The 15231-nt window shown below is 42.7% G+C and overlaps 1 protein-coding gene across 1 annotated transcript; it reads left to right on the top strand.

Moving 5' to 3' along the window:
- Window positions 1–7481: 7481 nt before the first annotated feature.
- On the top strand, window positions 7482–14551 carry LOC141917733 (uncharacterized). Its single transcript, XM_074811148.1, has 2 exons — window positions 7482–8199; window positions 11673–14551. Exon 2 carries the CDS (start codon window positions 12676–12678, stop codon window positions 14029–14031), a length of 1356 nt encoding a protein of 451 aa, XP_074667249.1. The 5' UTR covers window positions 7482–8199; window positions 11673–12675; the 3' UTR covers window positions 14032–14551.
- The last annotated feature ends 680 nt before the right edge of the window (window positions 14552–15231 follow it).

Here is a 15231-nt window from a genome sequence, read left to right as displayed (position 1 = left end):
GTACCAATCACCATGTAGTTAAAGATGATGCAGTGATGGTATCCCCCTTTGTGGCTGCCTCGAATAAGGCGTTCCCTTGATATAGGTATATTAAGAAAGTTAAGCATAACTGTAAAATAGTTAGCTATAGTAAACTTAAATTGTACTTTAAACTAAAATTCCTTTAAGCTGTAAAAGCAAGGCATCTCTGAGCTGTAAAAGCAAGGCATTTCTGAATTGTAAAACAAGGACAAAGGACTGGGGCCTCTGACACCTGGAGATGGAGGACACCTGCCCCCCCCCCCCAGACAAGGGGCACCTGTGATTTGCAACCCAAAGGATGACTCCCCATTCAAGGATATGCATCACACATCAAACCGAGAACCAAGGAAGATGGCACCGCTCAAGGATGTGCATCATATCACATTTCGATAAGATGGAGGAAAGCATGACAATGTTGATAAGCGGATGACATCAATCTCAAGGATACAAATCACGTCTCAGACAAGACGGAAGAGACTGTTAATACAGAAAATTCTAGGACTAATTACACATCATTATGAATGCGTATGTTTGTATTGTAAGACCTTGTGAATATGTATGAGATACCTGCATTTAGGTCGGGGTTTCACTGGCTTAAGGTGTCCATGTTTGGTGGAGAGATCCCCCATGCACCCAGCGCTGAAATAAAGAATGCCTGCTTTCTAACACTCTGACTTCTGAGTTTTAGAGAGTTCTTCTCCGACTGACTTTTACGGTATCACCCTGCCTTCTTTCCATGTTTCGAGATTAAAAGCAGATAGTGCATCAGCAGGGACCCCATTCCTTTTGCACCGTATAAGCAAAGTGCGTATCGCCTTTCCTCATATTTGATTCCCCACTTCTCTAGAATTCTTATCAAAATATATAAGATAGACTTTTTCTCTGCAGAAATTTGTGCCCCCATGTTAGTCCCCAGCGGCTCACCTTCTTTCCAGGTGCCTTCAGTTGCCATCCGGACTAGTCAGCTCAATCTCCGCCGATCATAAAGTTCAGCTGGGCTCCGCTACCACCGCTCGGCTTCCGCGGTCCTTGCTCTGTCCCAAATTGCATCAGGATTCGCACGTTGGGGTCACCAGTTGTAGCAGCCAAAATAGCGAGTCAGAGTGTTCTTTTTTCTTTCTGCAGGGCAGGGGCCATTTATTCTTACAATAGTACATACTTATGCTCTCGCCAAAGCTCTTACTTCATAATTAGCAAATCAGCAATTAGACAGCTATCAACCTTTTCTCCTATCAGCATAAGACCACTCTCACACGCCCTGTGCAGACCAATCACCTTCTTGTTCAGGCGCTGTTCACGCAGCGGTAACTTCTCACAGTTCAGTACTTTTCCACAGTTCAGTGTTGCAGCTGTCCGTTGTTTTTCCCTGCCACCTTGGCACTGTGAAAAACATAGGCATGATTCGTGTCAAAATAGAATATGGTGTGATAAATGTAATTGTTGTACTCTGTGTGGATCCGAGGTGAATTGTGATCACTATGATATGTACAGTAATTGTAGTGAATGTTGGAATCAAATTGAGAATGTGTAAGGATAAAAAAAAAAAAAAAGTGCCTTTACCTGGAAAACGCCCCCCCCCCCCTCCCCCCCCCCTTCCTGACACTGATCAATAGCGGTTTAAAGAGAGAGAGAGAGAGAGCCCGCCAAAAAATAAGACTCTGAGACTTTTAAAGGACCCAATGAGAGGAAAGTGCGCCAAGGGATGGAAACCGCCAGAGTTTCAAAGGATCCAATGGAAGGAGAATATGACTTCAACAATTCAAATGACCCAATAGAAGAGGAGCAGGACGAGTACCTGGTGGAAAAGGATTGGTTGAAAAGAGTACAAAAGACGCTGCCTTTAGAACTTGTGTGTGCGTGTGGCAGAGTTACGGCTCTCCGCGCACCCAGCGCTGCTTTGCCTATTGCTTCCTACCCTGAATTAAATGGACCCAAATAAAATTATATTTTTTTAAGAATTGGCTTTGCGTGATTATAACAGCACAACTCGGCAGTTTCTTATCTTTCTCCCAAGGCCTGTTTCTCATCAAAGCCTTGCTGCTTGTCAGGGGCTGCACAGAGCTGGCAGACCGATGTCGACTTGCCTCTCTCCCACAGTGACCCACACTGGAGCAGAATGGAAACAGCTGCATCCCATGGGAAGGACTCACGCTGCAGAAGGTTCGTGGAGGACTGTCTCCCATGAGAGGGGAACCATGTGGAGAAGGGTAAAGAATGCCAGGAGTGCCCCCCCCAAGGTGGAAGAAGCAGCAGAATTACCGTAACCTGCCCCATTCCCTGCCCCCTGCACAGCTGAGGGGAGGAGGTAGAGAGATCAGGAACAAAACTGAGCCCAGGAAGAAGGGAGGGGTGGGGGAAAGGTGTTTTTAAGATGTGGTAATGCTTCTCACTGTCCTATTCTGTCTGTTAAGTGTTGTTGTTGTCCTCCCAGTCCTTATCTTGATTCCCGGAGCCTTTTGCTTTATTCTCTCCTGAGGGGGAAGGGGTGAGTGAACAGCATCATGGTGCTCAGTTGCCCTCTGGGCTCAAACCAGGACACTGGGCTGTGCCGAAAGGCCTGTCAAAAGGCACAAATTGTGGGTGGTAAGTGAAATGAAGCACAGAGCTGCAGTGGTAGTGCGAGAAGAATGGATGTGGGAAGGCGAGTGTAGGCATGCTAAAGAAGTTGAAGGTGAGCTGTTGATGTGGATAGTGGGTATGTGACTGAGCACTGCGCACAGTGAAGAGCTGAGCGTCAGGGCTAAATTTTGGATGGTGAGTGAAATGAAGTGCAGAGCTGTCGGAGTCACCATTAGCCGGGGTCCTTATTTCTCCGTGCGGGAACAGAAACGACGCAACACCAATGTGATGATCAGGTCGTCCATCTTTTTATTATATATTATTGTCCTCTTCTATTCCTTTTCTGGTTACATTTATACTCTACTAAGTTCCGTACACGCACTCATCTATCTTCTAATAGGCTACAGGTCATCTACACGCGCTGTTCACGCACCTCTACAAGCATTTGCATTGGTTAATTGCAATTAGCACGTAAAGCCCAAAACTTGCCAAAACTCCCTTATCTCATACCCTGTTTTGCTCAGACTTGTGTGCTTTTGCTGACCACAGGTGTTTCTCACTTATCTGCTGTCTTGTGTGTTTTTGCCAGCCTTATTTTGCTGGCCTTGTCTTCGTCCTTGCATTCTTCTGTCTGCACTAACTTTCTCCCAGCGCGGCCCAGACTCCTACACAGAGCTGAAGTGAGAGTGTGAGAAAAATGGGTGTGGGCAGGCTAGAGAAGGTTACTGCAAGCTCTTGTGTTGGTATGGACAATAAGTGTGTGTCCTTGCTTATTGCACATGTATTGGGTGTATGTGGCAAGGTATGGAATATCCCTTTGAGCCAAGAAATGTAGAGTCTGTTCTTTTTCTTGGTGTAGCTTAGCAGATAGTTAAAGGATTAGCTAGGATAAGAAAGTAGCAGTTAGCCTTGGGGCATGAAGTAAAAGAGATAACAAGAACAGCTTGGAGGAACTCTGTTGAGACCAGGGTTCTGGGGGTTGGGGCCCGGCCAACTCAGCATTCCAGGTGAAAGGTGAAAAGTACATGGTGAGGAAGACTGCAAGCCTTCCTCCAGAAGACCCCTGAAGACGACCACCAGACAGCAACGCGCAGGTGCTGGAAGGAGGAGACTTATGATAATGAGTTCTGAGAAATAATTATAATGAACACACCTATTCCCTGTGATAGACAGTAAACTGTTTATTCATCAAATCCCGTCAAAGATACTGGAAGCTTGTGTTACGTTACTCTATAAACCATGTAAACCTAGCCTAGGATTAATCTTAACTATTACATTGTGTAATGACTAACAGACTATACTAACAGACTATAAGTGCTTATCTAAATTAAAATGCTGAAGCAAGGACTTCTACTGTGCAAAAGACTGAAAGGAGGGAAAAGGAGGGGGGTTGAGAGGGGCAAAGGGGAAGTGTCTGTACTCTGTGTTACCTTATAAGGTATAAACAAAAGCTTTGTGAGACTACCCTCAGGAAAGCAGGAGATACGAGGAATTCGTGACGCGAGGAAGACGCGGAGCCTTCATCCCCACGACCACCAGAAGGCAGAAAACGACCCCCTAGCAACAAGGCGCGCAGACGCAGAGTACACCCCTCGACGAGACGCAGATACCGGAAGACGGAGGATATAAAAGGAAAGACTTTCGGGAAGTGTGCGCGCGCCGTTGGCGGAGTTGAACTCCCCGGCCGCCCAGCGCTGTTTTGCTTGTTGCCGCTTGCTAAGTAAACAATTGGAATTTTTATTGGCCCTGACTCACATCAATTTGAGAATCTACTTATAACATTCCCCAAACTAATTGTAATAACCTGGCCTTTCCAAATGAATATGTATGCTTTCATGTAATAAATATTCGGCTTTTTAGCTGAGATGGTGTAGCAAGCTTTGTGGAGAAATCCCCTTGCACCCGGCGCAGTAATAAACATACCTGCTTTATAACTCTTCGTGAGTTGTAGAGTTTGTTTCCGCACGTCACCTTTGGTCAGTTTGGGTCAGATGTCCCAGATGTGTCCCCTTCCAAATTCTTGTGCTCCCCCAGCCTACTCACTGGCAGGGCAGCGTGAGAAACAGAAAAGGCCTTGATGCTGTGTAAGCACTGTTCAGCAATAGCTAAAACATTGGTTTCTTACGCACACTGTTTTGGTCAGAAATCAAAAAAAAGGCACCATATGAGCTACTATGAAGAAATTTAACTCTATCCCAGCCAAAACCAGTACAGGGACATAGCCAAGACAGCTGACCCAAACTGACCAAAGGGATATTCCATACCGTATGATGTCATGCTCAGTGTTATAAGTAGATTTCTCAAATTGATGTGAGTCAGAGCCAATCAAAATTCCAATTGTTTACTTAGCAAGCGGCAACAAGCAAAACAGCGCTGGGCGGCCGGGGAGTTCAACTCCGCCAACGGCGCGCGCACACTTCCCGAAAGTCTTTCCTTTTATATCCTCCGTCTTCCGGTATCTGCGTCTCGTCGAGGGGTGTACTCTGCATCTGCGCGCCTTGTTGCTAGGGGGTCGTTTTCTGCCTTCTGGTGGTCGTGGGGATGAAGGCTCCGCGTCTTCCTCGCGTCATGAATTCCTCGTATCTCCTGCTTTCCTGAGGGTAGTCTCACAAAGCTTTTGTTTATACCTTATAAGGTAACACAGAGTACAGACACTTCCCCTTTGCCCCTCTCAACCCCCCTCCTTTTCCCTCCTTTCAGTCTTTTGCACAGTAGAAGTCCTTGCTTCAGCATTTTAATTTAGATAAGCACTTATAGTCTGTTAGTCGTTACACAATGTAATAGTTAAGATTAAGCTTAGGCTTACATAGTTTATGGAATAACATAGCACAAGCTTCCAGTATCTTTGACGGAATTGATGAATAAACAGTTTACTGTCTATCACATTACCAAAATCTGTTTATGAAGAATTTCAATTTGGCCTTATTAATCTGACTGATGATATTTCATGTAGACCAAATTGCTCCTGGAACAACGCCTCCAGGGAACCTTTCACAGCTCTAAAAACTCCTTCTGATGATTCAGAGATTTTTCTTCTTTCCCGAGGAGGAAACCTTGACTCTTGTGACTTATGGAAAAGTGAATGCTGGGAATGGAAAATGGGTGGAACCCGAGTAGTCCTTGTAATTTTATTGGGGAAAAATGGTCTGAAAATCGATCTTTAAAATATAACATTATATTACAACTAATGTTGGTTTGTAAACATGAAGGAAAATGGGATGAAATACTGTATGTGGATGCTTTTATGACTTTAAAGAATTATTATGGTACTAGAGAATAAAAGGTAACTTGTTTATGAAGTGGAATGTATGTATTAGCAGAAAGTGTTAACTTGCAAAAATTGTGAAACTGGAAAAGAAATGTGTTGAGGGCGGCTAAGAGATGGCTTGTAAACACTGGATTTACAATTTTGTCAGTATTTTTTGCAATTATGATAGGTATTGCTATAGTGAAATGTATGATCTCTCGTATTGTTTCCTCTCTTTCTCCCTCTGTTCGATATGTCCGGATTACCACCCTTGCTGATGACTGCCCCGATATTTCCCCAAATGTTTGAGTCACGGGGTGGTGTAAGGAACTGAAGGAAGCAATGGTCAAACATTCATCGACACAGAAAACCTCAAGGACAAATTGTGGCCTTTGTGATTAGTCTAAAGAATGAATTATCTGCCGAGGGAAGCACAGGGTGTATTGAAGGGTGCATGGCTCCTCTCCCTTGCAGTTGTATAACCAAATTCCTTAGATAAGCCTTGAAGGGAGGAGACGTAGACTGAGTAAAACCATATGTTCAGGTTAAGGCCTACACTTTAATGTACAACTATAGCCTCGAAGAAGAGCTAAAAGAGTGATAAGAAAGATAAACAACTGACACTAGATGGAGCTAATAGCTGGATAATTGCCCAAGAAACAAAAACTGAGGAAAAGGTAAAGGTGGTAGGGGGAGATTGCAACCACTGACTCAGTTGGACAAAAGGGTTAATGTACCCCATTCCCCCCCAACGAATGCTCCACCTTTTCCCCATCTCTCATGGAAATGAGTTTGTGGAATACCTGCCTCTCTTTGTCTAGTATGCTAATCAGCTGATAAGATGAACTTAAAAGGTGACAGAAAACTTTGCTGTGTGTGCACCCACCACCCAAGATTACCAGACCTGAGACAAAGCTGGATCCTTGGGTGGTGATCTGGATTTCTTTGACTCTCTTTCTCTCCTTTCTTTTTCTTTTCTTTCCTTTCTTTTCTTTCTTATAGATTTATAAGAGACCACATTGCTTATTATCCTTTTCCAATTTTAAATTGTTTTCTACCACAAGTAAAACATTTTTGAAGGGAAGTTGCTGCAAGTATACTTGAAATTAGAAGACCTTCTGACCTTGTTAATGTATAGAAATCAGTCAAGTAGGACGTTTAGTTTCAGCATTAACAATCATTTATATTTTACTATCTTTTATTGTTCCTGTATTTTACTGCAATGTATATAATTTTATTTATACTCTTTTCCTAGCTACCCTCTGTAGTCTTACCCACTTATAAAACATCTTGAAACCTGTAACTCCTTGCCTAGTGGGGATAAAACAGGGCTTGGACAGTCTGGTAAACTCCCTGAGTACATCCCTGATAAGAAGGACCTAAAAATGCAAGACAAGAGCCTGAGAAGACGGCAATGTCAAGATAAGAGACTGGAAGCCGGTTTAAACTAACCCCCTTGAAACAAACAGGAGCTGAAGGATGGATGAGGTAACTCTATGACCACATGTGGACACAGGTGATACCGTAAAAGTCGGTCGGAGAAGAACTCTCTAAAACTCAGAAGTCAGAGTGTTAGAAAGCAGGCATTCTTTATTTCAGCGCTGGGTGCATGGGGGATCTCTCCACCAAACATGGACACCTTAAGCCTGTGAGAAACTGTGGACTAAGGTATTGTTTATTAAGATTTATGTTAAGCTCAATGTAAAATTAGACGACAGAAACCACTCATGCAAACAACCACTGGACGCCGCCTGTGTGAGATAAGATAACTGTAATCACTCACACAAACTTAACCAGATACTGCTCATGCAAGATAACTACCAGATTTCCAGGAAGCGACAAGAAACAGGACAAGACGGCCCATATAAGGATATATGAGTAAAAGATCAACTATGAGACAAAGAGGGAAGACTTCTTACTTCAGCCTCAACAAATACCAGGAGGCAGGAAACGACCCCCCTAACAACAACTGAAGCATGCGCGGAGTACCTCCACTACCTCATGAGCACGGAAGTAAAGATGTATAAAAAGGGGACTATTTGAACTACTCAGCACGGCAGTTGGCGGAGCGCAGACTCCCCTGCCGTCCAGCGCTGTCTTTGCTCATATTCTACTTGCTATAATTAATAAAGATTGAATTATAGTCCATTGTGGTCTCAATTTATAACAATTCCTGGTGCCGTGACTCGGATAAGGAATGGTGGGCTTCTGTCCTCCGGGGAGGCGCCCCGCGGCAATCCGCGGCCCCGCGACTGACAGCCTACCTCAACCTTACCGACGAACCTAAATTCTAGAATAGTGAGCAAAGGAGAAAACCGGTAAGATCCCATAAAAATTCTGTGCACGGGAGTCCGGACGAAGACGCAGGACGCGTAAGTATATTGCGAATTTGCTCGCAGGTTTGCCGTTCGGGCGGGACTGGGTTTCCTGGAATATAACGAATGAGAGGTTCGATATACTGAACCAAGCGAGTGTGGACTCTTAAGTACTGCGTTTCCCATCTCCCGCGAGGGATTGGGCCAGGAACAAGGGGAGTGAGTGAGTGTATGTTTGTGGATATTCCAGAAGATGGGGGCGAAGGGCAGCAAGCCTTCGACTCCCATGGGAAGGGTACACACTGTACCTAAGAATACCCCTTTGGCATATGTCTTAGACAATTGGAGGTATTTCCCTGGAACCCTAGGGAAAGATAAGCAGAAAATGATAGAATACTGTACTAAGATATGGGGAGGGAAGAAGATTTCTAAAAATACCTTTTGGCCAGTCTATGGGTCAGAAGAAGATTGGGTAAGACAGCAATTAAACCTCTGGGTCAATAATAAAAAAAAAAAAAAAACCCTTAACCCAGAGGAGAGTCAGTATGCGGAAGTATGGATAAAAAGACCGGGAGCTAAACTTTACCCACTGAATGAAGTAAAAACTAAACAAAAGAAAAAGCAGGAAGAGTTAGACGAAACCCTTCTAACCCCCCCCTCCTTACATTCCTCCTCCTGCTCCCGTAGCCCCTCCCGAGGTCCCCAGAGCTCCCACTCCCCCACCGGAGTCGGAACAAGGGTCTTCCCCTCCTCCTAGACGCATGACTAGAAGTCAAAAAGGGGCAGCTCAGATGTATCCTCTAAGGGAAATGCCCATGGGGGGACCTCAGCCTATGATTGGATATATTTCTGTACCCCTAAACTCGGCTGACCTACGAGATTTTAAAAGAACCGAGATGGGAAAACTTGATTGAGGACCCACTTGGAGTGGCAGAAAGATTAGATCAATTTTTGGGACCAAACCTTTATACTTGGGATGAGATGCAATCTATCCTTGGTCAATTATTTACTACCGAGGAAAGAGATATGATTAGACGAGCAGGAATGAGACTGTGGGATGTTCAGAATGCCCAGGGACCCCAAGCAGATATCAAATGGCCACTCCAAAGACCTAACTGGGATAATCAGGATCCAGTGCATAGAACTCATATGCAAGATCTGAGAACTATAGTAATTCAGGGGATTAGAGAAGCAGTACCCCGTGGCCAGAATATCAATAAAGCATTTAATGAAATGCAAAAGAAAGATGAGAGCCCTACTGAGTGGCTGGAACGACTGAGGAAAGTCCTTCAACTGTACTCTGGGGTAAATCCAGACGACCCTTTAGGGCAAGCGCTCCTAAAAACTCAGTTTGTAGCAAAATCATGGGAAGTTATCAGGAAAAAAAAAAAAAAAAAAAAAAAAGATTGAAAAGCTAGAAGACTGGCAAAATAGAGGGTTGGATGAATTATTGAGGGAAGCTCAGAAAGTCTACGTAAGGCGGGAAGAAGAGAGCAGCAAGCGACAAGTAAAAATGATGGTAGCAGCTGTCAGAGAGGATCGCAACGGGCGGACTGGTGAACACAGATCTGCTGGAATAAAACAAGAGAACGCAGTAGTAAAGAAGGAACAGAGATGTTGTTTTTACTGTGGAAAGAAGGGACACATAAAGAAGAATTGCAGAGAAAGGATCAGAGATGAGGAAATATTGAAAGCAGAATAGGAGAGTCAGGGGCTCTATATTTTAGGGGACCGGAGTCAACATGAGCCCTTGATAAAGTTAAAAATAGGTCCCCATAAACAAGAGTTCACCTTTTTAGTAGACACAGGGGCTGAGAAATCGACTATTAGGCAAATACCTGAGGGATGTAAAACTTCCTCTGAAAAAGTACAAGTAATAGGGGCAAAAGGAGAACCCTTTAAAGTAAGCAAAATCAAAAATGTGATATTCGAAACTGAAAATAAATTTGGAATGGGTGAACTCTTGCTCGTCCCTGAAGCAGAATTTAATCTGTTGGGACGGGATTTAATTGTTGAACTACAATGTGGAGAAGTATTATTTATAGATGGGTCATCACGAATAGTGGAAGGTAAACGATTGTCCGGATATGCCATCGTTAAGTTGGAAAAAGGAGAATTTAAGACAATAGAATCAGGCCCCCTGAGTGCCAGCTGGTCAGCTCAAGCCTGTGAGCTGTATGCATTGTGGAAAGCATTAGTGTCACTGAAGGGAAAGGATGGAACTATATATACAGACTCACGCTATGCGTTTGGAGTGGTACATACCTTTGGAAAAATATGGGAGGAAAGCGGATTTATTAACTCACAAGGAAAAGAATTGATACACCCGGAATTAATTCGGCAAGTTCTGGGGGCATTGAAAGTGCCGAATAAAATAGCAGTTGTACATATAAAGGGACACCAGCGAGGTACAAATTATCAAGTCAGGGGAAATAACGCAGCTGATATAGAAGCAAAACGAGTGGCAGGCAATTATAATACGATTTTGACTATACAACCAGTACCTGTTAGTAAAAATTTGAGTTTTGAGTCTGAAGAAAAGGAAAAACTAGAACAAATGGGAGCTAAGGAACGGGATAGTAAGTACATATTACCAGATGGGAGAGAAGTCTTGCCGAAGGGCATAGCACTCGAAATATTTTCAAAAATACACAGTAAAACCCACTGGGGAACCCAGGCATTAGTTGATCATTTCAATCAACAGTTTGCCTGTATAGGCGTATATAATATAGCAAAGACAGTCACAGCAGCCTGCGAGACCTGTCAAAAGGTTAATCGAAACAACACGAGACAAAAACCTCTTGGAGGACGTTCCCCAGCATACAGACCTTTCTCACACATACAAGTGGATTTTACTGAACTACCCAGAGTAGGGCGTTACAAACATTTATTAGTAATGGTGGATCATTTAACACATTATGTTGAGGCTTTTCCTACCTCCAAGGCAACTGCTAACCAGGTTACTAAGGTATTACTTGAACACATTATACCTAGATATGGAGTACCTGATGTAATCGACTCAGACAGAGGAACACATTTTGTGTCAAAAATTGTTAGAGATCTAGCAGAAAACTTGGGAATTAAGTGGGAATACCATACGCCATGGCATCCACAAAGTTCGGGAAAAGTTGAAAGGATGAATGGAGAAATCAAAACTATTTTGACTAAATTAATGATAGAAACCAAACTATCATGGATCAAGTGCCTACCCATGGCACTATTAATACTCAGAACCAGACCCCGAGCAGATATAGGAATATCAGCGTTTGAGATGGTATATGGAATGTCCTATAGAATTGAAAGTCCACAAACAAATGTTTTAATTCGAGATCGTGTAATTAATGAATATGTTTCACAATTAGCAGAGCATCGTAACAAACTTTGGGAACATGGGCTGATTGTGCAACGACCTCCATTGGACTTAAAAATTCACACTTTCAAACCGGGGGACTGGATATTAGTTAAAACATGGAAAGAAGAAACCCTAAAACCCAATTGGGAGGGACCTTATCTTGTTTTGCTTACAACAGAAACAGCTGTCCGGACTGCTGAGCGTGGATGGACTCATGCCAGTCGCGTTAAAGGCCCAGTGACAAGACCCCACTGGAAAGTAATCAGTACTCCAGGTGACACCAAGATAACCCTGAAAAGATAAAGTAATGATAAAAACTTTGCTTGATCATTTTGTCGCATTACCTTTTGGTATAAAGTGTGTATTGTTGTTTATATTTGCAATAATTATTTCTCTCTTCGTATATTATATATGGAAGCATACAAAATGTACTAAAGGAAATTGTTAAACTCATGCAACCACACAATATTGAATATAGAAAATATGTTGATATAAACACTCTAGATATACGAATTAAGTGTAATAATTTGAACCGCAATTGTTATCTGTTTGCTTGTTCCAAGTGTATGGTATGCCAGGATAAATGGTGGACTCACTGTGAATGTGGATACCCTTCAATAGGGGTTTGCACACAGTGTTGGAAAATCCAAAGAACTCTCACTGAGTGAAAATCAAAGCAATTAGAGTCTAAACAAGAAATTATTTAAGAATCCCATGAGTGGTGGGAAATTTTTACCAAAGGAATAAACCCTCAATATTATTGTTACTATTCCAATGAACCAATCCCCTTTGTAACTGAAATCTTGGCTATAAAGTGTAAGAAGGGAAGTACCAACTGTGCCTTGCCTCATCCCATTAGTTAAAGCTGTAAAGTGGGAAGCCTATATATAAACAGGCAGAAAGCCCAAAACAGCTGTTCTCCTGAAGAATTCCCTTGCTGCCGAGAAGATGGTACACCCCGTGGCTCGAAGCAACCGAGTCGACGGGCGAGGCAGAGGAGGAACAAACTGTGGAGAAAAGAATCAGAACAATGGGACACAAAAGCAACAATGGCCAAACTTCCCCAGGGATGATAAAAATATACTTAAATTGGCAAAATTGACAGACACCTTTTTTTTTCTGGTGTACCGCTAGTTTTGTTATTGATAATAACCCAAGCAAATGGAAACCCCCATGAACCAATGCTCTGGAAACTATATAACTTACAGGAATCTAGACTAATACAAAACCAGACCTCTCCGGGAAATTGGAATTTTACTGTCCAATTAGTCTCAATGATTCCGGTCGATATCCAGAGAGGCTGGGAGGCGACGGAAGCCAACTCCAAAGCCTTCTATGTGTGTCCAGCTTCCAATCCTGGAAAGAGTTATTGCAACTATCCAGGCCATTTTTATTGCGGTTATTGGGGTTGCGAGACAATAGCCTCAGACTGGCCAACAAAAGGAGACAAATATATAAGTATCACTTGGGGACCTCCAGGTTGCATTCCACCACAACATGGATCTGACGGCTCCGGGGTCTGGGGATCCGTAAGGGGGGTGAAATCATCTCCATCAGAATGCGACAGAATAGAAATTGAAGTTAAACAACCAGAAGATGACACATGGTTAATTGGCCGTACCTGGGGAATTAGATATTGGGAACCTGGAGCAGATAGAGGAAGCTTTTTCAAAATAATAAAAGAAAGGATACCCCACGATCCTTTACCAGTAGGACCAAATCCGGTCCTGAATCCACCCACTTTCTCTAAAAAAAAAAAAAAAAAAAAAAAAAAAAAGGTTGTCCCCGTGAACATCGCAACCCCTTCCCCAGACTCCTTTTTGAAAACAGCTAATGGTACCATGACTGAATTCTCCTTATCTAGGGATTTAAAGTTGTTAGAATCCAAAGACCCTTTATGGAATCTAATGCAAGCCTCTCTAGTACAAGGTCAGGAATTACAAGGTTTGCAAATGGCTGTAGATGAGGATTTAGCGAAAATAGAACAATCTATCCAAAATTTAGCCACTTCAGTAAAGTTTTTATCAGAAGTAGTACTACAAAATAGAAGAGGATTAGACCTATTATTTTTGAAGGAAGGAGGGTTATGTGTAGCTCTCAGTGAAGAATGTGGTTCTTTTGCTGACCATACGGGAGTCGTCCAAGACTCCATGTCCGAACTTCGGAAAAGGTTAGACCAACGTAGAAAGGATCGTGAAGCGGGCAGGTCATGGTATGAAAACTGGTTTAATGTTTCACCTTGGCTAACCACTTTGTTGTCGGCTTTAGCAGGACCGCTTATTATGTTGATCCTGGGACTTATATTTGGGCCTTGTATATTACGCTATATTTTTCATTTTATTAAAGAACGGTTTGACACAGCTAAATTGCTTATTTTAACCTCGAGAGTAGAATATGAAAGTGTATCTAATAATGAAGATGAAAATTATTGTGAATGTATTATGCCACGCAAAAATCATTATTGTGAGTGCTATAATAAATGTCGAAATTGTGAAAAAGAAATTGTTTACAAGAATGAAGATGAAAGTAGCACCTAATAAACAATAGGATAAAAAGAAAAAGGGGGGATTGTGAGAAACTGTGGACTAAGGTATTGTTTATTAAGATTTATGTTAAGCTCAATGTAAAATTAGACGACAGAAACCACTCATGCAAACAACCACTGGACGCCGCCTGTGTGAGATAAGATAACTGTAATCACTCACACAAACTTAACCAGATACTGCTCATGCAAGATAACTACCAGATTTCCAGGAAGCGACAAGAAACAGGACAAGACGGCCCATATAAGGATATATGAGTAAAAGATCAACTATGAGACAAAGAGGGAAGACTTCTTACTTCAGCCTCAACAAATACCAGGAGGCAGGAAACGACCCCCCTAACAACAACTGAAGCATGCGCGGAGTACCTCCACTACCTCATGAGCACGGAAGTAAAGATGTATAAAAAGGGGACTATTTGAACTACTCAGCACGGCAGTTGGCGGAGCGCAGACTCCCCTGCCGTCCAGCGCTGTCTTTGCTCATATTCTACTTGCTATAATTAATAAAGATTGAATTATAGTCCATTGTGGTCTCAATTTATAACAAGCCAGTGAAACCCCGACCTAAATGCAGGTATCTCATACATATTCACAAGGTCTTACAATACAAACATACGCATTCATAATGATGTGTAATTAGTCCTGGAATTTCTGTATCAACAGTCTCTTCCGTAGGCCATAAATGTATCAACATTGTCATGCTTTCCTCCATCTTATCGAAATGTGATATGATGCACATCCTTGAGCGGTGCCATCTTCCTTGGTTCTCGGTTTGATGTGTGATGCATATCCTTGAATGGGGAGTCATCCTTTGGGTTGCAAATCACAGGTGCCCCTTGTCTGGGGGGGGGGGGGGGGGGGCAGGTGTCCTCCATCTCCAGGTGTCAGAGGCCCCAGTCCTTTGTCCTTGTTTTACAATTCAGAAATGCCTTGCTTTTACAGCTTAAAGGAATTTTAGTTTAAAGTACAATTTAAGTTTACTATAGCTAACTATTTTACAGTTATGCTTAACTTTCTTAATATACCTATATCACAGGAAGCCCAAAGTTCAACTAACAGACAGTGTGAGGAAGACTATGTGGACCACCAAGGGTAGGGAAGACCCTCACTCTGGTTTTACTACGCATGCTCAGACTATGTAAATGAATTCTGAGAACTCATTAGCATAAGACTGTCTTTTCTAAGAAATCTG

This window comes from Strix aluco, chromosome W (assembly GCF_031877795.1).
Source record: "Strix aluco isolate bStrAlu1 chromosome W, bStrAlu1.hap1, whole genome shotgun sequence".
In the NCBI taxonomy this organism is placed as follows: Eukaryota; Metazoa; Chordata; class Aves; order Strigiformes; family Strigidae; genus Strix; species Strix aluco.
This window is presented reverse-complemented; position numbering and strand designations above follow the sequence as displayed.

Coding starts and splice junctions, on each gene's coding strand:
- LOC141917733 (XM_074811148.1), top strand. CDS start 12,676: ATGCTCTGGAAACTATATAACTTACAGGAATCTAGACTAATACAAAAC.